The sequence below is a fragment of the Porites lutea genome, chromosome 5, assembly GCF_958299795.1.
Source record: "Porites lutea chromosome 5, jaPorLute2.1, whole genome shotgun sequence".
NCBI lineage: Eukaryota > Metazoa > Cnidaria > Anthozoa > Scleractinia > Poritidae > Porites > Porites lutea.
This window is the reverse complement of record NC_133205.1, coordinates 30,423,575-30,449,240: the sequence shown is the minus strand read 5'-3', so window position 1 is coordinate 30,449,240 and position 25,666 is coordinate 30,423,575. Positions and strand designations below refer to the sequence as shown.

At 38.7% G+C, this 25,666-nt stretch overlaps 1 protein-coding gene across 1 annotated transcript; it reads left to right on the top strand.

The window, feature by feature from the left end:
- The first annotated feature begins 2,492 nt into the window (after nucleotides 1-2,492).
- LOC140938222 (putative leucine-rich repeat-containing protein DDB_G0281931) lies at nucleotides 2,493-17,520 on the top strand. The gene is made up of 7 exons (XM_073387735.1): nucleotides 2,493-2,533; nucleotides 3,336-3,407; nucleotides 7,617-7,673; nucleotides 9,097-9,296; nucleotides 10,454-10,573; nucleotides 13,073-14,578; nucleotides 16,778-17,520. Exons 1-7 carry the CDS (start codon nucleotides 2,493-2,495, stop codon nucleotides 16,927-16,929), a joined length of 2,148 nt encoding a protein of 715 aa, XP_073243836.1. The 3' UTR covers nucleotides 16,930-17,520.
- The last annotated feature ends 8,146 nt before the right edge of the window (nucleotides 17,521-25,666 follow it).

The window sequence follows — 25,666 nt, the reverse complement described above, 5'->3', positions numbered from 1 at the left end:
CCACCTTCTTCTTGCAGTTTTACTGAGTATTTGTCACCCAATAATTATCCCAACTCCTTCTTTTTTGATGCAGTCTCTCCAGTAGATATTTAAATACTGTCTATTCCTAGAAATAAAACTTACGGTCTTTACTCTTGTCCGATCCATATTTTGTCCGGTGCTAAACACATTATTTGTGGCCCTGTATCCAGCATTTTTAATATCTCTGTGCAAGAAGGCGACTTTCCATCCAAATTAAAGCAAGCGAAAGTTATTCCTGTCTACAAAAGTGACGATTAAACTGAACCCTGAAATTATCGGCCTATTTCGTTATTATCTATTTTAATAGAATATTTGAAAAATTGATGTACTGACAACTAAAAAACTTTCTTGATAAAAACGATATCCTATTTAAATCACAATATTGCTTCCGTGAAAAGCATTCGACTCAACACGCTGTTATTGACATTGTTAATATCATACAAAACATGGTGGACCTAAAATTATTTACTTGTTGCATTTCTTGGATTTAAAAAAGGCCTTACTGAAAAAACTTAATCACTATAGTATCAGGGGCATAATTAACAACTGGTGTTCTTCGTACCTTCTTGGCCGTTCACAGGTGACTGAAATATATTCTAATTTATCAACCATTAATAAGATCTCATGTGGTGTCCCACAAGGCTCTGTTCTTGGTCCTTTGTTATTCCTAATTTATATTAATGATTTTCATAACTCTTCAGCGAAATTTTCGTTTTACCTTTTTGCAGATGACACAAATTTGTTGTACGCCGACAAGAATCTTAAATCTCTTGAAAAAACGGTCAATAACGAACTGGTCAGAGTCTCGGATTGGCTCAATGCAAATAAGCTAACATTAAATGCTAAAAAATCAAACTTTGTTATCTTTCGTCCTCACCAACGTAAGATGGACCATTCGGTCAATATTCTAATGTTTGATAATGGTAATCACATTCTTACTTTCCTTGAGTGTAAGGATCATGTAAAATATCTAGGTGTCTTACTGGATAGTCATTTGAGCTGGAAATACCACATCGACAACGTAGCACTGAAAATAAGTAGAATTATTGGAGTTATTGCCCGTCTTCGGCACCTCGTCCCTTTTACCACTTTATTAAGTATTTATCGCTCTTTGATACTACCCTACCTATCCTATGGCTTGGCTGTTTGGGGTCAAGCTGCTAAATCCCATTTACAAAAAATCTTCGTGCTACAAAAACGTGTCCTTCGGTTGATGTATATTTATCTGAACCCAGAGCACATGCGGTGCCTTTATTTACCTCCTCAAAAATCCTTCCTTCAAATGTATTATACGTTGAAACCGTTTCCTCAATAATGTTCGACGTTTCATGTCTAACTGTTCCCACTAACATTAGTAATCTTTTCATTAAAGCTAATGAAAAGCATAATCACGAGACCAGGTTCTCCTCCTCCTGCAATTTTTATATTAACCGATCGAGACTGAATCAAAACCATGGTTCGTTTGCTATGTTTAATCTTTATTTCACTTATTTGTATATATCTAGTTTATTTATTTATTTATTTATTTATTCATCTATTTATTTGTAATTTACTACTGGCTGCTGTACCTATTATCTCCGCCCGCCTCGACTAGCACCTGCTATTTGCGGTTGGAAATGGACTTTATGTAAATGTAGATTGTTAATAGAGCGGTTTTCATTTGAGTGTCGAAAAGTAATTGGTTTTGCACTTTCTACACGATGCGATTGGCTTAAAAGATTCGCGCCACCTTTTCATCCAATCAGAAGTAAAACCAAAGCCAATTGTGACGCGCTCGCATGCATTTTCCCGCGCTTTGCGTCAGCCACATGTAATTACTTCGAGTTTTGATTGGTTCAATGTATTGTCTGTGTCCTATGTGATTGGCCAGAGTAATTACTTTGGTTTTGGTTTTACGACACTCAAACGAAAACCACTCTAATAATAAAGTGTGTGTGTATTTGCATGATGAAATGTAAACAAACAGTGTACCATCAAAATAAGGTGGAAAAAAAATCAGAATTCACACTGATTGCTCTAATTTTTTTCCTTTGTATAACTAAATGATAGAATTTTCTTATTTTCAAAACACAATCTTACTGGCATCATTAGATTGAATTAAATTTATTGTTGAAGTGCGTGTATTTTATTTCTCAACGAAGACGTACCGGTGAAGAAAGCTAAAATTACCGCAGAAGGCGATTTTTCACAGCTTTCATCAAAGCACCATTCATTCGCGGAAGTATTCTTAGTTTCATTAATCATTAACTTAATGTGGAGAGAAAGGCAAGATTTCGAGATAAACAAGTCAGCAAAAGGGTGAAAAACAATTTCACGGCAAAATGGACACTCAATTTACACTGTATTCCTGAAACGATTAAGTTCGATTTTAGAGTTATACTGTTTAGAAGAATTAAATATCTATAGCATGATCATATTAACTGAAAATTATCATACTGACCTTTTCCTGCTGCTCAAAAAATGTGCGCGAAATGTTAGGTCGTTACAACATTCAGCCGCCATCTTCTGACACGTACTGTTTTACGAAAGGAAAGACAGTCCTCTCAAGGGCGACAGCGAGGCTACAATAAACTCACTTTCATCGGAGAAATACCTCGATACCTTAAAGAACACATTTGTGGAACGTAGCTCCCAAAATACGGCATTCAGCCCTAGAAAAATGCCTGCAAATGCTGGTAGTGAACGTAAACAATTCACAGAAAATGCCTCTGTGGCACTTCAACAGACCATATTGACGCATGCTCATACAAAATGCCCTCCTGTTCTACATTATACGAATAACAGAGAGGATCACCGTTAATTAATTTTCTTTTCTTCACTGTCATTTGTATTTCTTATATATATTCTAACAAAGAATCTTCTCGTTAAGTAGATTTATCCTTTTTTTTTTTAATTATGTTTTTTATTATTTTTTATGTTTTCAGTTGCCAAATTATCTCAATTGCATGAACGTTTATCATTATTGGCCCATTTAGTTTTTGAACATTACCTTAATATCAAATTATTAACTGTAACACGCCCATAATAGTGAATTGACTTTCCGTTTTCTTTCCCGCGTCCCTCCATGAGAATGATGAACTTTCCGCTTCCCGCCCGCCTTTAACCATCCCGCTTCTCGCCTTCAAATTTTCTTTCATCCCGCATGCCCCGCAGCGAAAAAAGTCTTACATCGCCTCCCTCGGCCAAACCTAAGTTAGGCCCTAATCATACACATCATAACCCAATTGTCATGGAAAATAACAATTTTCTTGTTTCGTTTCTTTACCTATTCATTTATTTACTTTAACATTCATTTATTTAATAACCGTTCACAGGACACTTTTTGGTAACCCCTTCGGGATATTACCAGTAAAGGTGTTCAAGGAAATGTCTGCCAATACAACAGTGTAAGTATGCTTTTTTCTGCAAGCATTTTTTACAACCCTTCTTTTATGGGAGCAGAGCAATTTGATAGTCTTGTATAAACTGTATTTATGATTAAATTTTTTAACAGTACTGAATCCTTCAGATAGAAACACAATGATGACGGCGAATGCTTGTTGGTGGCCTGGGCGACCAGGTCTCGGTTAGTTTCAAGAAAATGCAAGACGAGGTCCCATCATACTAAGGGCATGATTAACGCAGGGTTTCCTGTCTTTTGCCCTTAGCAATTAAATCAGTCAGAGATTTACCTGTTCTCCTTTCAAAACAGACACGCGCAATCGTAACAGATACATTGTATATTTAATCGTGACACTACAAGCTAAGTTGAATGCATTCAAATTTGGGACAGCTAGTCAGTTGGGTAAACCATCTAGGGCCTACCATAAAGATACTTGTTCCACGCACAGGTTTCTATGCCAACATATCTTTTGTCTTGTGCAGAAAGTGTTCCGCCGCCCATTGCCCTGTTTGTTTGATGACCAGTAAATAACGAGAGATATAAGCTTCTGGTTCCATTTGAAGGGCTTATTGTCAACTAGTATGACAAAAAGCTGTGTTAGAGTATGATTCTTTTTCCTCGCGAAGTACACAGTGAAGTGAGTTTATAATCTCGTCACAGGCTGGAAGCGCGCGAACAGTGCGTGGAGCACGCATGGATTATAGCGAGCTGCAAACTCGCAGCAAAAATTCTTAAGGATATCCGATGGTGTCCGTCATGACGTCATAGCGTAGGTTGACGTCACGGCGCATTTTTTGTTTCTTGGCAACATTCAGGACTGAAAGCGATTTCTCATCATTACAATGACCAAAGTGCTTGGTTTTTTTGCGGTCGTTTTAGGGATCTGTGAGTGCTTTTGCAATGAATTTCGAATGCAAAGTACTTTTAAGAGCAAATGGAAGCGATTTTGGATACTTACCCTTAAGGTATGAGCGAAAATCAAGGTAACAAAACACGTTTTGCTCGCAGGCGAGTTTATAGCGTATCGGCTTAATTGGGCATATGTCCTTGAAATGCGATGAAATGAGTTTACGTTAGGTTTCCACCGTCAAAACAGCAGTCATTCTTCTGAAAAGTATCTCTGAATTCGTGTTTAATAGGGCTCGATAAACTTTATACAGGGCGCGCTGGCGGAAGGTCTAAGGAAAAGCCTTTTAATTAAATGCGTGACATAGTAGTAAAGAGATGGCCTGGCGTGCTGAAGGTCCCGAGTTCGATTCCGAGTGGAACCTGTTTCTTTTTTTCTCTTCTTTTTTTTCCTCCTCTTTTACGGTTAGTCTGCTTTTTAGTTATTGTAGTTTTGTTTAATTTCTTTATATTACTTAAGTTTTTCCAAATCTATAAATTTTCTTCCTTATTACTTTATTTCCCTTTCAACTTCTTGCCGTTCTCCCGAAGTCCTTCGCGAAGTCCTGCGATTCACATATTTCTAGTTATTATATCATGGGCAAGAAATTACTCTTTCATTTGGGTGAAATTTGAACATTCAACATCTAAATTTACAAAACTGCCACGGCGTAGTTAACCTGCGAATACAACCGCTTCCCAACGTTCCACTTTTCTAGTGACATTTCGCGAGAGAGACCACCCAAAATTCCATTTAAGTCCGGGATTGGTCTAGCCTGTGCACATACGTTTTTCTTCCTTTTTTTTCTTTTTTTTTTTTTCGACAATTTGACAGAGCGCGGTCAATAAATACCCGCGGTTTTATTTCTATACTCGCTCTACGATCTCTAAACAGAAACTAGAGGGTCCGTGAACACGCTTGAACTGGTCAACGACTGCACTGAATAGCCGGACAAGAAGTCTTTTTTTTTAAGCTTCTATTTACGAATCAATCAGCTAAAAAAGTCATTGTTCGTGGAATATATTCCTCCCTAGAAAAAAGGAGATGAGTTTTGCTGCCGTTCGTTCGCAAAAACAAAAGACTTTTAACTTTAAACTAAAAACTTAAACTAAACTGAAGACTTTACGATAGAGCGATTTTCGCATGACCTTGAAATGAAAACGTGCGAACAAAACAGAAACAACAGACGAACGGAAATAGAGGGATTTGTTTGGTTTGCCGAACGGATACAAACCCGGCGTAGCCTTTGGTTGGTTAAGCGAACGCTCGGTTGAAAAATCTTCAAGCCCGAGCAAATTTCTAGAAATCAAGCAAAACTTCGCTTTGGAGTCATACTGCAACACGATTGACAAATCGAACAATGCCTTCTCCTCATTAGGGTTTTCTTTGGCGGCAAAACGAGGAGTCCACGTTATTTGATCTTTTCATCCACTGGCTGATAAAACAAATGACGAACACTTACCCATACCATTTTTCAAGGTCATAAGAACACTGATCGCTCTAATAGACCAGATGAAACATAAACTCGTACAAAATTAAATCTGGAACCCCATGACTACCAGATTTAATTATTACATCTGGAACCACACGACTACCAGATTTGTAATGTAAACATCTATTTACATCATCAGTACGCAGTTTTGGGGGATAAATCACAAACGTCTCCGCTCGTGAAACGCTCCCAGAGACGGGGAGGGATAGAGGCGACTGTATTAGCAGGCTATGGCAATACTCAGTATATCTCAGTGCGAATAATTAAGATGGCATCTTGGTTGAATGGTATTACTTATGGGATGTCAGGGCATTAAACGTCGCTGTAGAAAACCTAAAAGAACAATTCAGCAAGATAGATTCCAACTGGTATTTTGTCGAAAGATTCAGAAAATCGTAAACTTCTTATGCATGCTTACAAGTTTCCAGTGCGTGGTTGGTCTCGATACAATGATAAAACAAGTCAAAACTCGCCATTTTGGGCGAAATTTTTCAACCTTGATATCAGCAGCTATTTATCACAACAAATGTGCAAGAGGGCCAAAACGGTCGATGCAAGAACCACAGATTTAAGCTAAGTTTTACGAGTTTATTAACAAAATAAAACAAGAATTCGAAAACGGGAAACTTAAACGGGATCGACTAACACAAGTGTTGTCGATGACTATACATCTATGGGGAACTTGTAAAATAGCTTGACTTGCGTTGAAAGCTGACTCTCCTAGGGAAAACAACTGAATCAACTGAACTTACTTAGCAAAGGCCTAGGCTACCAATTTATAAGAGATCTCCATCACCTGACGCAGCAGATAAACACATGCAACCAGAGCCAGTGCCACACACTTTCCACACCTCATGCGATGAGTCCAAGGAAGAGTGTATCAGCTTTACCCAGCTTAGATGTTCCAGCTCAAAAACCCAGCGAACTCGCAGAGCCACCATCTCAGACTGTTACCAGGAAGGGAAAGGCTCCCTTCCAACAAAAGAGCTACAAGTCAGGACGTGTTAAACAAGTCCCAATCAAATTCAAAAAGTAAACTGAAGCAACTCCTCATGATGGGATATTTAAACTGGCATTGCGAGACAATTGCCTGCATTTGTTGTTTGTTATTTCTGCTTCCCCTTCACCTTCGTTGTACGTTATTAGGCCAACTCTGATTCTTCGTTTTTCTCTTTTTTGATACAAAAGCGGGGATGTCATAGTATGCAGTGAAGGCCCTCGATGTTTTGTTAGAACTCAATGTTGCGTTACAGTTCAGGCTACTTTGACATTGTTTAGAACATTGCCATATAAGGCTATACAAGTTAAATCATGATCAGGTGCTTTTACATGTTTTTTAATGGAGCAAGTTATTAAATGAGCTGCGGAAATTACTCTGTTTCTCGCTTTCATTTTACAACAGGTAAACCGTATACTCGTGAAATTAGGACTGAAATGAATTCATTTCGGCTTTGTCAAAATTCAAACAATCACCTTGCCTAAAGGCTGTGGATATTAAGAAGAATATTGACAAACGCAAGAGAAATTATTTTCCAATTTCACTCGTCACCATTTCACACATACAAATTTTTTATCAAACATTCTTTAGACGTTCTGTTTAGTAAAAAAAACTGTTTGTTGTTTTACCGGTAAAAAAAACCTTAGCGTGTTTGTAAAACGTTATTTCATAAACATTAGACAAAACTTAGAAGACCACGAAAAAAGAATTATAAAAATTACGAGCCTAATTCTGGAGTATAACACCCGAAACTCAGAAATAGTATCGTCCATCGTTGTCCTTCCTCGATAATGTCCTTATTTCATTATGTCAAAGATCTGAACAAATATCTCTATAGGGCTGTGACATGTAAAAATTTACACCAGATGCCGCCAGGGATCTACAATGCCCTCATGTAAGTAAACAATAACACTCATTTAAAGTTTATTTTGTTGTCTTTGTTGCCTGTTTGTTTGCTGTTTTGTTGTTGTCGTTTTTTCTTTTCTTGATAATTTTTTGGAGAGTTTCTTGAATGCCAAGAGGTCTACTTCGAACTTTCTCACATTTCTTAGCTTGCTGTTTAAGGTGTTTCGATACAGTTTTTCAGAGGCCATACCGATATTTTTTAATCGCCTTAAAAGTGGTTTTTTCCTTGTCCGATCGCTATAAAATTTTCACCAGTAATTGGCTATGGATTGAAATTTGTGAAAATGTAGTTTTAAGTAAAATCGATATTACTATAACAACAATAAACAAAAAACTTTGAAACTAATAAAAGCCGAATTCTGTGTGATCTAGACCTGCTACTGAAAATCCAACACTAGGAACTTAAAGTTTGGAGTTTAGCAAACAATCTCTTTAAGAAGTAAAAAATTCTGTACGTTTGAATTCGACTAAAACGAAAATATATTTCAAACCTTAAATTTTCAATAGCCGTGATAGATTATTTAATAAAAAGGTTATAAATGACTCAAATTATTCTTAAGTAGCGTCAAAATGCTGCTTAATAATATCATATTTTGATGCTAGGAAATTTTGGTGTACTTTCGTTCTTGCGATCTTGAAAACTAACCCGTTTTCTCACCACCTGTATAAGTGCAACTTCATTCAGAATTTTGACTTTTAGCGCTTTCTTGTATATCTCTGAAACGACTCGAACGAATTTTTTTAAAATCTCTTCACTTAATCTTCATAATGTCTATAAAAATGTCTGAAACTTTCATTAAGATTGATTCGCTACAACACCTTGAAATTTCAAGACAAACCTATCTTACGAACCTGTCAAAAATCTGCGTTACAACATTCACTGTTTTGACGTTATGCTAATTTTTCCAAAATAATGCGCACTATACATACCTCCGTGACTAGTGCATTTGAGTTTGAGTTTATCGCATCTTTTGAATGTAAAACATTCTTGACAATACTGCATTTAGCAAATAACTATTACTTTCAGGAAAAACTAGAGGTGTTTAACTATAAATAGACATAAAATTCATTAGTATATGGTGCAAATCAAACATTTGAAAGCGCCGCAAAAAAATGCCTAATTTTCAATTGTCAAGACGTGCAAACTGGCCGTGGCGGGAAAAAATACGCAGCGCCCTCCAGCGCGGACAGAAAATTATTGTGAATCAAAGCAAACCTATTTTAGTTATATTCTCGATAGAGCCTTTCACTTACTAGAGTTTCAGGCAAAATTATTTTTCACGCGAAGTCGAGTGGGCGGTTTTTTCTGAAACAGCCTCTTATTAACTCAGATTTACTGAGCTGAGGGTCTCCCTCTCTGTCTTGTTTGCCTCGATGTGTGATAAACAAACATGTTATTTTTATTTCCTTAGTGAGTGTACTCCATCGTCATCCTTCCATGTAGTATTCGAAAGTAGTGGAGATTCAAAAAGACGTAGTCTGTTTCGCTCGGGCTTTTCATGTACTGATTGCAGTTCCAAACAAGAACTTACATCCGGGTGTTCGAATTGCACATTTTGTATGGCTGGTTCTTATGCTGGTCCTGAAGGCAGCTGTATTCCATGCCCTGCAGGTCCTTTTTTTTATTCTAAAATAAGATAACATGAGGATATCTTAAGGGGTTGATGTACCCATTAATTATGGTAATTGAACTGAGAGGAGTGCAATTTGGTCTGAAATGGTACGCGTGATTTCAAAATCGAACGAGCACACAGCGTGAGATTGATTTGAAATCACAAGTATGATTTCGGACCAAAATTGCACGACACGAAGTTCAGTTACCACTTTATCATATCCATTTTGAATTTGATTAGCTCTTTACAAATCTCTTTTATTAGTCCACATGGTAAAGCCGGGTTGTAAACAAGCGGAACTGGAAACGTTTTTACATGCCATGCAACTGCAAAACAGAGTAACAGATGTCATTTAGAACTCAAATTCATTCGAGCGTAGTCAACGAAAAAAAAAAGTCAATTTCATTCATTCAAATGATCAAGCGCGCAGTCCTAAACAGCCTTGAGCTCTTCAATCGCTTCACTTGAGATAACAGGGAACCTGGAAGAATCTTCTTCCTGGGTTGACTCTGGATTTGTTGTTTCTTTGTTGCTGGACTCGGGATCACAGAGATCCGGAGCGGATGTTAGAGAAAAATCATCAAAATATTCATCGAACTGGACACTGAATGTTGGAAACTCCCCTAAAAGTAGGTGCTTAGCCTCAAGAAGCTCACTACCATCATTTAGAAACTGAAAGTAATTAAATTCGTCCATTTTTACCATTGAAAAAATAAAGTTTGGGGACAAAGAACTGGCAAAGTTTGCTGCACAATATTGCCTTTTTTTTTGTTTTTTCATTTTCCTGCAATTTGATTGGCTACTTTGAATGATCCTTGTAATCTGATTTGTTGGTTTAGTGTTATATTCTCATTGGTTGGAAAAAAAGATGCGATTTAGAGCACAAAATAGCAAGGCTCGTGAATACACCACGAGAGCCAATCGGATTGTAAGGATCACCAGTGATTTCGAAATGGATGTAAAAAATCGCTTAAACAGTGTCCTGTTTCAGCTGTGAGGAAGTGACTGTGTCTGAGCAACTGAAAAGGAAAGGTCCCTTAATTACCAAGTTCCCCCTAATTTCCGGCTTTCTTTAGGTCGAGAAAATATTTGCTGTGAACAGTCTAGCAAACTGTTTTTAAATTTTACAAACCCGGACTAAACTGATTGATTTTAGGAGGCTTTTACCAGAGCGAAGTGGGACAGATCTCCTGCAAGAATTGTAGCACAGGCACTTACGTTTCAGAGGAACGTCATCCTGGCAAAACTCCGACTGACTGTCACGCATGTCCGTACGGTAAGAGCAAAGTTCCTTTGAAGGAAAGTTTCTTGGTATTGCGGGTGGCAGGGTTCGTACAGAGCCTTGAATTCTTGAAAAAAAGTCTCGAAATTTGCCCAGCAATTTTCCAGACCTGTAAAAAAGTTTGGAAAATGGAGAGGAAGTCTGGAAAAATGGTAAAAAGTGAGGAGTTTTATTTATTTTTTTTTCAAAGCTAGCAACAAGTTCTTGATAAGTGAATTTTTTTTCATTTTGGTCAATCTTATTCAATCTCGCCGGTACGTTTGCAGCTCATCATGAAAAAACCTTTGCTTCCTAAGTTTTCTAATGTCTCCTTTGATCACCTATTTGATCATTAATTTGATTTTGATCATGATCATTTATGTTGATCATTTTGGGAAAAAGTCTGGAAGAAGCCTTGAATTTTGGATTCAAAAATATGTACGAACCCTAGGGGTGGAGCTATCACTAAATGAGGCAATACCTCCAAACAATCGAAACGACATTGAACAATATCCACACCAAAACACAATACCTAGCCAACAAAACATCCACTGTTACGTTATACTTCCGCACATCTCTTATTGTGATTACCTAACGTACTCAATTACTATGATGACGGCTCAAACTAGCCCAGTAAATCAGGCCAATCAATAGCGCAAAAAAAAATGCTATTAGCCAATCAGAGAACTGGAAACAATTCAAATGCATGCACTGTTTTCTTGCTGGCTGCACTTAACCAAACTGCACGTCTTAACATAACATTACGGAATCGGCGCCTATTGAAACTATTTTGAGCTGATTAAATATTTTAAGGATTTAAACCAGTAGAATGAAGTGTCTGTAAAACCAGGAACAGGCTCGGAACACCGCAGAACACTCCCAAAACACCCCGGAACATCCCTAGAACAACCTGGAACACCCCCAGAACACCATCAGAACACCCCTGAATACCCCGGAGCAAAGAAAATATCCAACACCATAAATTTGAAAATAATACCAGTGAATAATCAACATGTTTTATCTGTAACTGAAAAAAAAAAGGTACATCACATGGGTCGGCAACTCACGCTGTTTAACGACTTCTGTAGTTCCCCACGCAGCCGTTTCTACCTTGTCTTCGCCATGGAGGAGCGTTGCGTGACATTTGCGTTGTGCGAAATAAACAAAGAAAAAATCACCTTAATTTTGGGAACAAGGGTCTTTTTGCAGGAGCAAGCGCGGACGCAACTTGGTAAAGAGCACGCGACCAGTGACAGTGAGCGTTGTGCATAGTCATAGGAACCAAATTCTTCACTTTGAAAGCTTGCTTGAGATTCAAATGGTAGCAGGAACTTAGGAAAGATCTTCGTTGTACAAAATAAGTAAAGATCTGGTGATTTATATAGAGACGGATGCGCTGAACGAGGTCAATAGCAAGTTTCTCAAGGATGTCTTTTGACACGAACATGCCTGCTTGTTGTTGTTTGGCGCTCGACTTATATAGTCTTGATTCCCCTTCAAGAACCGCAAAGTTTGGGGTAGAATGCATTGCTGCTGGGTAGATATCGAACAAAATGTTCTTTATTTAGTGTTTGTCTATAAATCGGATGAAAATTAGTTTCTCAATGCCGTAGAGGATTTCTGTCAATAATTTGTAAATAGCTGATTTAGCCATATTTCGGGAGTGGATTAATAACGATCAGCGGGCGACTACCACGCTGTTATCAGTTGGAATAGAAAGGTGTTCCCTTACGTATTTTAGCGATACAAAGTTTTTTTATCGGAAAATTGTAGAAGTTCTTGTTTTTGCTTGGACTAACATTGTAACGCATCTTGTACAGAACTTAAGTGCTCTAATAATTTTTAACTTTTCATGACTTTTGGTCGGCATCACATGTTTACTGCACTTCTCGGGAAACCTAACCGCTTGTTTCATCAAAATCGGTCACAAGATTCGACTTTAATTTCGGTCCTATTGAATGCAGTTTCGACTGTGCCTCATTGATATTCACTTTTTTTGTTTTTCGAGACATACCGAGTTACGACCACCAAACATCTCACCAGGTGACTAATCTACGTCTCATGTTCTCCTAATTTCGTCGTTTAAAAGTGCTGGGAAAATTGTAGAACATATATTAATTCACTGCTGAACTGAACACCGGCTTTTGCGCACTTTGAACCCCCTCGCTGATATTTGCAATGATATAAGAGGGAGGGAGAGAGGGGGAGGGGTTAGAGAGAAATTCGCGAAAATCTGTGTACAGCCACTTCTACACAAATCCCTAACCATAAAACAACCAAAAAAAGGACATAAGCAAACAACACAGTAAACAAGCTAAGACAGGGGAAGTTGAGAGAAATTACAAAATGTTTGCTAACCCTGTGGTAGATATATAGATTTAAGCTAAAACAGTTGAATAAATACAACAATTACGTGAACCATTTTAAACTATGTTATTGAGATGTTGCTTGTTCCGTGGTTGAAGCTTGTTTCAAATTTCTCAGCACTAAATCGTTTTACTTGTATATGGCTAGGTACACTTTCCAATGAAAGTGCTGGTCATCGCGCATGCAAATGCCTTCGCGGATTTTACCGCATGGATCGTTTTGGCTCCTGCTCTGAATGCCCTTCTCACGGTATAAAGTGTGCCAACGATACAGCAATTCTAGCACCAAATTATTATTGGAAATGGCCAAGTGAAAAGGAAAAACGGTTTTATAGAAACTTCCTTGAAAATATTTACACACTGGAGCCTCCATACGACAAAAGATTCTCCAGGTTTCAGGGAACGCTACCCCAGCCCCAAAAATGTCCATATCCTAGATCCTGTAATGGCGGAGTTGACTCATCCTGTCAAGACAGATTCAAAGGAATTTTATGTGCCTCATGCTCTATCAACCACTACCTCCGATTTAACACGTGCCTGGAATGCCCAAGAATGGTTAACACAATCATATCATGCGTAGTCGTAGTTCTGGTATTTGTTGCGGTGTTTTTAGTGGTTCTTTGGGGTGACTCGAAAGGCACAGAAAACAATCGTACGGTTGCAGATGTCGTTATGTCTTGTTGCAAAATTGTTATTGGATTTTATCAAGTCATTGCTGGAATTTTTTCTGCGCTTGTGTATGTTCGATGGCCTGTTATTCTAATCTCCATGGAAAAATATTTGAACGTTGTTGAGGGTAACATACTGAAGTTTGCACCTTTAAGCTGCATTTACTCTAAATTGCGCCCGGATCCATTCCTACAATTTTCTCTCGCTGTTGGCATAAACATATTTGTTGTTTCTCTTATTCTTCTCTACCTCTTCCTGAAGAAACGCCACATAAACAATATGGAGGATTCAATGAGCGAAAAGATGATCCAAATATCGAGGCTGAAAAAGTCTTGCTACCGCAACATATTCTTATTTCTTCTGTTGTCTTACCCGGTGACAAGCAAGAAGATCATTGACATTCTGCCGTTGCCTGGTGTATGTGTCAACGTGTGCTTCAGTAAAAGCGATTGTGTCTCCCTACTGAGGGCTGATTACTCCATCCACTGCTTTACGCCTCGGCACAAGATCTTCTGGAAAATTGCTGCAGTGTTTGCCTTTTATCCTATTGCATTTCCGTTAATGCTGCTGCTTCCCATTTATAAATACCGACTGGCGGAAACGGAGAAAGAAATTGCCTTCGGCTTGAAGGTGTTTTATGAAAATTACAAGGAGAAATACTGGTTTTGGGAAACACTTGAAATGTACCGCAAACTTCTCCTTATCTCCTTGATTCTTCTGTTTGGGTCAGAAGGCCACTCTCAGATTGGTTTCACTTTGGTCATAACAAGTGCCTCGGGGATAGCCTACACCCTTTTCAGGCCAATTAAAGGAAAGTTTGAAGATCGTCTCCAAACGTTTGTGCTTTGGATAACATTTTTCAACGTTTGCCTTGGCTCTTTATATGGTCAGTCTGATGGAAGGAAAAAACACGTGGAAAACGACTCCATTTTCATCAATGTTTTGTTCCTTCTCCTTAACAGCTCCGTCTTGATCGTGGCTGCAGGTGAGTTCTGCCTTTCAGAGACTCCTTAATGTAACTAGTGAAATTTTTCTATATTTCGTAGAAGTATTCCTATGAATGCTGAATGATCAGTCCTGTGGAAAAAAAAAAAGCAAGACAGAAGGATACGTATGCGTCAAAATACACTATTTCAAAGTAGGGAATGGTACGTGCGTTCAAATGTTTACCCTCGGAATGGGCTATTGTATTAATATCCGTCCTCCCCGGTTGTGGTTCTACCTTTTCTTCTTACCCCAGAAGATTAAATAAAGTTACATTTACCCCTGAAGACTGCCATTAATATTGGTTTATCCCTGAAGAATATGGGTCCTATCCCGTCCTACCGGGTGGGGGCTGGGGGGGGGGGGGGGGGGGGGACGGGTATTAAATGCAATAGCCCAATTGCGGTTGCAGATGAATATCACCAAAGTGGAGAAGTTTGTGCGATTAAGTGAACTATGGCGACGAGTTTAATCGGGGAAATGGGTTTGGCAGAGCCACGTTCTTTTTTTTTTTTTAACCGAGTTTAAAGTGCCAGCGCAGAATCAGCTAAGTATCTTTAATAACTACAACCAGAGTGAAATATAAGAACGTTCTTAGTATTAAACAATGATGTAAATATTATTTTCCCCATATATAACGAACTTAACACAACACAGCATTTTGGAAACTCAAAATAGTTCTTAAGGGCGCCCAGAAGGGCTGGTAATTGAGTCTATTACCCTGTGTAATGAAATTGTTCTTTTGGCATAACATGTATAAACGATGTGAGATTTCCCCACAGTTCCCAATTCGTAATAGCCCATTTCGGAAAAGAGTGATAGCCTGGGACCAAAACTAAGTGCGTGCGTATTTATGGGATTGTTTGGGGGGACAAAATGAGCAGCCACCTTGTGTCATGACGAGGCATGCAAGTTTTTGTGTCCCTCTGTGCACAAGTAACTTCAGGAACTCCACTGGTCTGGCATTCTATAGAATACCAAAGACAAGACGTATCCAGCGAGAATATGTACTTTTGTTTCGGAACGCTAATTTGAAGTACGCGGATTTGCATTCCTCTAGTTTTTCTCGAAGTAAAATCTCCCAGGCACATCTTTCTTCAGCTTGACATTTTCATGTTTTTTTTTTTTCTTTCAATTCCACCTTTCTTTTTGTTATTTTAATTTGTTTTAACTCCGCTTAAACATTCCACCCCGCTTTCCACCATGTTTGTTTACATTTCCGTCCCCCCAAATAATGCCATAAATGCGCGCGCGCCTAGTTCGGGTCCCAGGCTATCACTCTTTTCCGAAGTGAGCTATGTTCTGCAAACCAACAGTATGTCCAGCTGATGTTTGTTGTCTATTCAACTGTAAGTTACCCGAATTGAAGGTTCTCAATATCCCCCGTAGCATTTCTTAACATGATTTTTCTCCAAAGGGCTCCTTCAAAGGAAACGACGGGTTCTGGGAACGAGAAGTCTAAAGCCTATGACGTATTTCCGTTTCCGGCACCTGACCCATTCTAACAAAAATCGAGTTTCTTTCCGTGCCCAGGCTTCTCGCGCATTGACTTTATGTTGCGTTCTCCTGAAGTCGAACGCAATTGTAATTGATACGTGATTTAAAAGCTTTAAAAGTTGAAAAGTTAAAAGCAACTAGGGAAGCCAGTGTGTTATTGTTGCCGAGGTGTCAGCTTCTGATGTTTTAAGAAAATTCGAGTTTCTGGCTTGGTGTAATCACCATCATCATAAGGACCATCACCATCACAAGCTGGTTCGGGGTAATAAATCAAACACGACACCCAGTAATTCATCCAATTTCCAGATAACGAGAAGTGGGTTGAAAAACGAAGTGTAACCAAGATAATGTTTAATTAAGTCCCATTTCTAGATTATTTATCGGATGAAACACTGAGTGGAGTGTTTGATGTAGCTTCGTAGATGAATAATAATTTTTGGATTCTTGAAGAAATTTAAAGCTAAAGTTCACATTTTTTTATACGGTAATTAAGAACCGATATCCAATCCTCAATGTAGTGGTTTCCTTTGTTTCCTTTTCATGAGTTAATTTAAAATGAGTTGGGAAATACCAATTATATTTTAGTTCACGATTTTGAAGAGATGAATCTGCAAGGGGCGAATTTTCTCTACCTTCTACATGTATTTTCAACAATGCTCTTCATCATTCTGATTAATGATGACTTTTTTGCTTGTTCTTTTAGTTAAGGGATTCCTTTACTTGAAGTCTACTTGGAGAAAAGTGTCTTCCTGTCTCAAGCAGTGTTTTTACCTGGTTTGCCACCCCTGGTGTGGATGTAGTTGCCGACAACACGAAAATGCTAATGAGTACATATCCATCCAACATGAAGATTGAAATAGCCGTTAGAAGTGGACTTCAGTGCGAACTTTGGTTAAAAACGGTGTAAAAAATTTGCTTTAACATTAGTTAAACTAAATTAGGTGATAAATAGATTGTCAATATTAATATCACAGGCTGTAACTTTTACCACTCTGATTCGCGAACAAGCACGGGCGGAGCTGCTTTATATATAGCCGACAATCCTAAAGCTATACTTAGACCTGAGATTAAATTTAATACGGAACAAGTTGGATCTTGCTGGGCAGAAATTAATGCTGGTAAAGACAAAGGGAACGTGAATATAGGCTACAGTTATATACATCTTGCTAGCAACTTAGAACAATTTCGAAGCCAATTAAATGATGTTACAAAAAACATTTATTCCCAATAAACACGAAATTTACGCTTTTGGCTATATTAATGTTGATTTTTGAAAATACAATGACTAAAACCATTCGTCAGTTGTCAGTTAAATTTTTAAGCTTTTTGTGAGTTGTCAGTTAAATAGTATTAACTATGAAACTTATTTGTATATTTTTGATGCGAAATCTAGCTTGAAAGGCACATATAATGTAAATTAAATATTAAATGCGACAACTGATGCAATAGCACCTTAATTTTTTATCAGTTTTGCTGTTGTAAGCGTTTCAAGTGGCCCTCCATTTCTCAAGTCTTTTCCAACAATTAAGCCAATCAAAATTTATACCTTCAGAATACTGTACACGCATCATGCCTCCCGGGCATTCCTGTGGACTAAAAACATCGATCTCACGCATCAAGGACAATTTCTCACGCCTGACTCACAAATCCAGACACCTGAACTGTTCTTTAACAAATGATGATTTTGTGTCCTTTTTTGTGTTCTTGACTAACGAAATCAAAGCACGCTGAAATTGTCGTTTTTTAAGTAGCTTCGGAAGTGCTCAAACCCCGGGGGGAGGGGGGTACTTGGGTTAATTTTTGCTGAGTATGTGCCTCTGGCCTATCAGAGCCCCTACCCCATTATAGTCTATTCTGTGGCCAGTTATAGACCCCATCTCAGTCACTTTTGGGCAAGTATGTAATTTTCGCGATCCACTAAGTCACTTTCTATTTTTATGAATTGACCCATTTCTTTGATTGAATGAAGAAAACTTTACTTTTCATCTACAGTATAAACATTCTGGTACGTTTGTTAACCGTAAACATATGAAGAAACGTCTTACCCCAAAAAATCCGAAAATGTGCGACCCCATTCTAGTAATTCTATTGGAAATGCGACCCCATTATAGTCAATCCAGTCGTGAAAATGCGACCCCATCCAGCGGCAGATTCCCATTATATACAAAAAATGTCAGCAAGTCCACAGCGACAAACCAATGAGTGGGTGCCGAATCTCCCATTTGTAGACCTGGATCAGTACAATTAAACTTGTAGAAAAATATAAAACGGCAAACTGATCCTTACGGCAAGGTGGTGAAGAAGTAAACAAAAGATTAAAACCAAAAAATATATATTTATTGCAAGGCGGTGAAGAAGTAAACAAAAGAATAAATGACAAAAAAAAAAAAAATTAAACAAATCTGTAGCCTCTCAATAAAGAACCCCTCCCACCTCCGGGGGGGCTCAAACGTCTTCCGGAACATCCGGCGGACATTTCATTTTCGGTGCATTGGGAAGTCTTCGGAAATTCGTCGGAAATATTCGGAAGTAGCCGGGACGTTTCCGGACAAGGTGAAAATCTCGCGCATTTTACTCAGAAAAAGTTGGCAGGTATCATGATGGGACGTAGATCGTAAGAAGACCAAGAAAGACCGTAGCTGAATCATCTCGGTAAAAACTTGCAATTGTTTTTTAACGCCCTCATTAGCAGCATCGTATACTGGCGCGTTCTCAGAGGGGCGTAAATTTGAGATCATAAGTCATTTACAACAGCTGGTACATGACACACATGGGTTTTGCAGTAAATCACTAACAAAATATGACACTTACGCGCGTCTTGCTGCTAAGATTACCCCTAAAAAGGCACATTTGATCACATTGTCTGTTGAAAAGATGAGTGGAACAATGATATTTAAGGCCTTAAAAACGGGTTTTATAGAAAATAAGGGACAATCAGGTCCTTTGTCAGTTGTCAGTAAAACCTAAGGCAAATGTCAGTAGCCAGTTAATTAAATTTTAGGCTATTCGTCAGTTGTCAGTTAAAATCAGTTGTCAGTTAACCCCATCCAGGCCCTTAACACTTGACCACGACAGGAAAGAGCTAAAAATACGCTGAGGTTTGTAGGAATTACCGAAACACCTGGCGTTCTTCTCAGTGATGGTCTTTTTTTTATTATTATTTCGCGCCGTGTTTCCCGGAGCCTCGCTTTGGCGCCCGAGATTCGTTACCAGTCTTTCACGTTAAACAAATCGAAATTGGCTATTGGCGTTTCGACCTTGGAAATAATGAACGGTTCGAAACCAACATAAAACCTTTTAATTCAATGCATTTATCTTAATGCCTTTTGAAGAATCTATTATTACACTAGCGCAATTTTCCACAGGATATCTGATGCCTAAATACCATCGATGCGGGAAAACCTTGCTCCACACTTTTCAGAGCACAGGCAGGCCATCCAAACCGTTCGACGCTGTGTGATGTCACACCTGATATGTAACGGCCGCTTTTCTTACCCCGACAACACTGATCATTTGGGATGACTGTCGTTACTTTTAATAATTTCTTCCTTCGTGAATACAATTAAGTTCTCCCAATTTTGTCAAAATGAACTTTTTCATTTACGGTAAAAGGGGAGGACCTGTTGAGACTGAGGGCGGAGCAAAGCAATGCAAATTTTTAACATTTTATTCCAACTACTTTCGCACTGACTGAAATCGGAGACAATTGATACAGACGCATCAGCGAAAGAAAAAAGTAACGATAAACGGTAACTACACACAATATTCTAACTAACTGTTCCTGTACATATCTGTTTTCTCCCGTTTGTCTTCAGTTCTATCTCCTCGTTTAAGTATTTGTTGATGCTACTCCTCGGTACCCGGTTATGTTAAATTGAAAAAAACACTATTATAATTATAGTAATTTACAATCAAACACTTGAAACACCTCATCGACCTCGCCATGATGCCAATCATGTAACACGTCCCCCATATAAAGGAATCCGGAAAATTTTTGCTTCCAGAATCCTGAATCCAGGAGATTTTTACTTGTGGAATACTGAATCCAGGAAATTTTTGCTTCTAGAATCCTGAATCCAGCAAAGTTTTGCTTGTGGAATCCGGAACCCTGGACTCTGAAATCCAGAAAACAGCTAAAGGAATCCAGAGTCTTATTAACAATTGGCATCCGGGATTCAAGTTTCACTGACAAAGAATCTTGTATCCAGTACCTGGAATCCGGAATCCACTGTGAGGAATCCGTAACCCAAGACTGTCTTGGATTCCCTTACATAAGATGAAACACGAACAAAACCTCATTTATTTACGTTATATTGTTAACAACAAGTAGAAGAAGACGTGCTCAATTAGTTAGTGGTCTGATATAGCCAGTCGAATAAACGTACGAAGATAGAACAGTACCACGAGCTTTTTGTGGCGATGCATTCCAACTATGGTTTTCAGCTTCTTGGTGGGGGAAAAAGCCGACAACTTCACCTTTGAGCAGATTTTTCTTCAGAAATTTCTTTATAAAGAACATCGTCACCAACAAAACCACTGTTATATTAGTGTGATACTTGAGAAAATGATTAAGATCTGTGATTCTTTCAAAAAGCTATTCGGTCTTATCGTTTACATTCTTTATTATTGTCAATTGACAAAGTTTCTAAATCAAGAGTATATAGCAAGGAAAAACTTTACAAATCGAAAGAACCTGTTACAATCATGGTAACGCCATTAATGATTAGGATACACGCTAAAATCATCCCGAAGCGTGTTTGATTGATATGTTTCGACAGCCAAAGCCCAACCGGTGCCCCTAACAGACCAATGATAGAGAGAAAAAAAAATACAAATATTTATCCTCCTCTGTGAACCAGTTTTTGCTAGGATACGAGGCTGGTGCTGATCTTACAATGTAAGTGACCACACGAATTACAACGTTGATGGTGGCAACAATGGTTCCATTTGCCTTGATCTGACTCTTAGGACATTCGAAGAAAAAGAAGAAAATAATAAGCGGTGGACCACGCACACCGATTAACCCGCCTAAGAAGCCATTTGCAAAGCCAGCCAGAAGCATCCAAAAGAAAACATAGCGGAGAGGCCATAGCTGATTCTTGACTTCATGCCAGAATGAATCGGCCTCACGCTTCTCAGGGAACACGACATTCCGACGCTTGTAACATGCGACGTTTATGATCCTCTGGGTCTGTTTCAAGAAGGGACGCCTTCTTTGCAGCTTTTCCTTCCTCGTTAAGTCGCCTAAACTCAGCAATCTCCTCTTCACTGAACTTGGGAAGTTGATCGGTATACTCAAGTTCATATCCTAGAATATTCATGACATGGCTGCACTGTGCCTCAATTATCTTCACATCGTCATCGGTCAAACCTTCTGATCTTTTCCATTTGTCTTTTTGTATTTCACTTAAGATTTTACCACGCACAAGGTTTCTCCAAAGGGATGACTGGGAAGCCCTACGATACACCTCCCTGCTAATTATCTGCCGATAAACCCGCTCTTTGTTTCTGATATCAAGAAACTGGATAAGGGAATCCAAAGTTTCTTGTTTGTTCGAGAGGAGTGCTTCATAGCTCAACTTGTGCATGGTTCCCTCCGGCACGGAATTGTGTAAATCAGTGGCAACCTCTTGTAAATCTCGCCAGGTTTCAGCAATGACTTAATAGTGTGCTTCACCGACAAGTGCCTTTGAGAACGACAGGCAAACATCCCTAGGATCACGATGTAAGTAAACATAACGAAGCCTGTATCCAAAGTGCATAGAAAGCTGTTCATGGTACTTGCCATAGTTGATTGACTTGCACATCCATATGTTACACTCGTTACGGACTGTAAACACAGCCAGGACGGCTTCAAATACTGCAACAAGCGGTACAGTGTTTTCTTTACAACACTGAAAGACTTGCTGTCGATCAAAAATGATCCGCTCCTCGTTAACGTCCACCCATGGAACGGGATTCTTTTCCACGAACTCGCACACGTGACCAACTAATGCGCGCATATATCTCCTTCAAAAAGATTGCCAAACTTGTCTAAGATGGGCGTAAAACTTTTCAAGATATGAGTAGCAGGGTGGGGTTTTGCTGTGACTTTGCTTTCCGAGATATTAGCATAAAGCCAGCTGTTACCAGACCGTCTACTACCAATCAAGAAGAAAATAGGATGTCTCTCTTCCTGTACATGAGCTGTCAAAGCGTTGTCTTCAATCACTCTGTATTTCTTTTTCTTTTCAAGTCGCTTTTCTGTCCTTCTTTTCTTGCAATATTCATGAATCTGCCATGCTGCAACTAGTATTGTCAGGGAGCCAATCAAAACCTTAAAAGCCCAGCACCAGAGGGAAATCTTGCAGGTATTGACCAAGCGGTGTTCCTGCAAATGTGCATGATTGGAACAAACGCAACCAGTAACTCGGCACAAATGTTATCTCTTAGATTAGAACGCTGAAGTGTGATTGGGAGAATGGCAACGAAACCAAGTGTTTGTTTGAAAACAGCGTATCTCATGTTACAATAATCAAGCCATGCTAATGGATCAAGCTGATTTAGGAATAGGAATACATTTAACCTTGCAAATCCTGTCGCATTAAAAGCAACATTTCCGAGGAATACGGCAGCAAAGAAGAAGGCGATCACACTGGCTGCAGCGATACTAAAGGGGACTGGGATGATAGAGTGATTTTACTTAACCCTAGACTACGAGTAGTCCACCATTTTTCCTCAGGGATAGTAAAGCAAGCAAAACGCGAGCGCGCGTGAAAATTACCCCACGCAAGAAAAGGCGACACGCGGTAGGGAGAGAGAAAAATGAGGGACTACAGACAAAGCCCAAGCTTTTGAACTTATGCGTTGCTCTCACAACGCAAAACACTGATTGGCTCTTTCATGGAAATCTGTCAACATCTGTCAAAAACGCGCCACCTATTATCATCACTGGACATAATCATTACAAAACAATTTTAAATAATTAGAGCAGAACAAATAACGGCACAGAACAAATAAATTGGCAATGAATTGCTCTTGTAGAAGCAACTAAGCAGAAAGCCAGCCCGGGGACTGAATGATGAGGTTCGCGTGAAGAACCGAAACCATGGTCTGTCGCATGGCTGTTATGCCAATTTAAAAGGCATCACCAAGGGCGGTACTACGCGCTTCAGTCTAAAGACTCACATTATACTTTGAAAAACGAGTGGGAGTTAAGGTGTTTCGATACAGTTTCTCAGAGGCCATGCCTATATTTTTCAATTGCCTTAAAAGTGTTTTTTTCCTTGTCCGATCGCCAGTAATTGCCTATGGATTGAAATTTGTGAAAATTTAGTTTTAAGTAAAATCGATATTGTTATGACAACAATAAACAAAAAACTTTGAAACTGATAAAAGCCGAATTTTTTGTGATGTAGGCCAGCTACTGAAAACACTAGGAACACTAGGAACTTAAAGTTTGGTGTTTAGCAAACAATCTCCGAAAGAAGTAAAAAATTCTGTATGTTTGAATTTGACTAAAACGAAAATATATTTCAAACCTTAAGACTGAGTCCATGGGTGCACCAGGCAGGTGTGCTACATACCATCTCTCCGATTTCGCTGAAACTTGGCCAGTTTAAAGGGTCTACCCCAAAACTCAAAATGACAAACTGGTTTGTAGTTTGAATCTTTATGGTGGGAGATAGCCCACCCAACTAGTTTAATTAGATTTTTTTACCAATAAAAGGCATGCATTAATAACAGGCAAAAGTAGGAAGCTCTCAGGACAACTGTTTTTAACCTTTGACCATGAGGGTTTGTATATATGTTGATACATCTTTAATAGATGCAAGAATATAAGTTTCAGTCAATTTGATTGACAGCTTGTCAATCACCGGCCTTGAATATGGGACCACCTTTTTAGCCATTCAATTATTTGCTGATTTTGAGATCGAATATCTCTCCTTGCCAGAATGCTATGACAATAATTTTGTTATTCCCTGCTTAACAACCCTTTGGTCTATAACAAACACAAAAAGACAATTTCTGGGTTCTGCCTTTTTTTGGCGTCAGATGCCAATTGAAAACTACACCTAGAATAGGTTTATTTCCACCTCATCTTTCCTGTAATTCAAGGATTAACGGCTGCTTAAGTTAAAAAAACCGACACTTTCTAGCCCATTATACAAGATTAGTAATTGAAGAGTTTAATACATGCTTAAAACGATCGAGATTTGGCGAGAAAATTAAAGATTTCACACTGATTAGTAATGCATGTCACCAAAATATCGAAGCCAAAATCGTGATCTTTGTGAGCTCGTTTAGATGTTCTCGCAAAATCAGAGATTATTCTTCTTACGAGTTAAACTATATGTAAGTCGTCTTATTCAAGTGTTTATTGTCTATTGTCTTTACTGTGAGAAAACCAGGCTGTTTTTAATTTCCTAGGGGAGATTTCAAGGCCACATGGCGTGCGGTTGTTGACAAACGTTGAGTCACGCCAGTACACACCAGTCATAAAGCAATGTCCACTCGCACATCTAAAAACAACATTAAATGATGAGAAATTCTTCCTTCTAGCGGTAAAGAAATTAAGGTCTTAAAAAATTCGTTTAACTTTTGGCTACGACCTCGGAAAAAAACAGTATTAGAAAGAAGTATCGTGTTATTTTCACTTACCCCCGTCGATGTATGCTGCGTGACCAGACAATATTTGTTCAAAATCAACTTCTTTGCCTTCAAGCAAGGCTTTCCGATTGGCCTACTTATCTCTGTCACTATATTTGTCTCTTCCTATCGGCATTTTTCGGCAAATACAAGTTGTTCGAAACTCTGTCACTCGATCACTCTCAATCAATATTACGCACAAGTATTATGTGACCAAAAAAAGAGCCTGCAATGTTTTGTTCAGCGAATTTTCCGCGCCTACCCGCCTACCCCGAAATCTAAACAATTTTCGGTTGTCTGGGCTGGAAGAAGAATAAGTTTTAAAAAACAAAACATACCAAAAAAATTAAATTGCCTTAAATCATTTATGAATTTACTACCTTTTCATGGCGAAGCCCACACATTTTCACCTGCAAACAAGTTGTTGTTGCTTTTGAAAGATTACCGAATTATCTTGTTTTATTAGCGAATAACCTGAGTACTATTTTGTAATCGGTATGATTCTGTGACTCTATACAAAACTATAATGTAAATTACTTTGATTCATTTAAATAAATTCTATTCTTTTGCAAAATTAAGCTTTATTGTACAGGATTGTACCGGCCAAGGTACATTTGTACCTTAAATTCCAGACAAGATCAGACAGAATCATGACCTTGCCAGATTGCGCAATCAGCAAAATTATAACAGCACGCGCCTGTTAAATTTCAGACCAATTTATTTGACTAATCGTCCAAGGGGCGTTCTTTTCAACCACGCGTTTGTGCTGTAAAGTTGCAATATGTCTCAGCTTTCCTGTTCATTTGCGATCTTCTGTGGAACGGAATGCGATTTCTCTTCGCGATGGCCCGGACGGCAACAACTTATACCACTAAATTCTTGTGCGGATGGCATAAAGGAACATCTTAGCGATGTAAATGTATCTCAATCGTGCGTTGTATCCGAGAAAAAGCTCAGTTTAGCT

Bases quoted from the DNA above. Each gene is read 5' to 3' on its own strand.
- LOC140938222 (XM_073387735.1), top strand. From the start codon at position 2,493: ATGTTAGGTCGTTACAACATTCAGCCGCCATCTTCTGACAC. The intron at 9,297-10,453 runs GTCCTTTTTTTT...GATTGATTTTAG, and splicing joins CTGTATTCCATGCCCTGCAG to GAGGCTTTTACCAGAGCGAA. The intron at 10,574-13,072 runs GTAAGAGCAAAG...GTATATGGCTAG, and splicing joins CTGTCACGCATGTCCGTACG to GTACACTTTCCAATGAAAGT.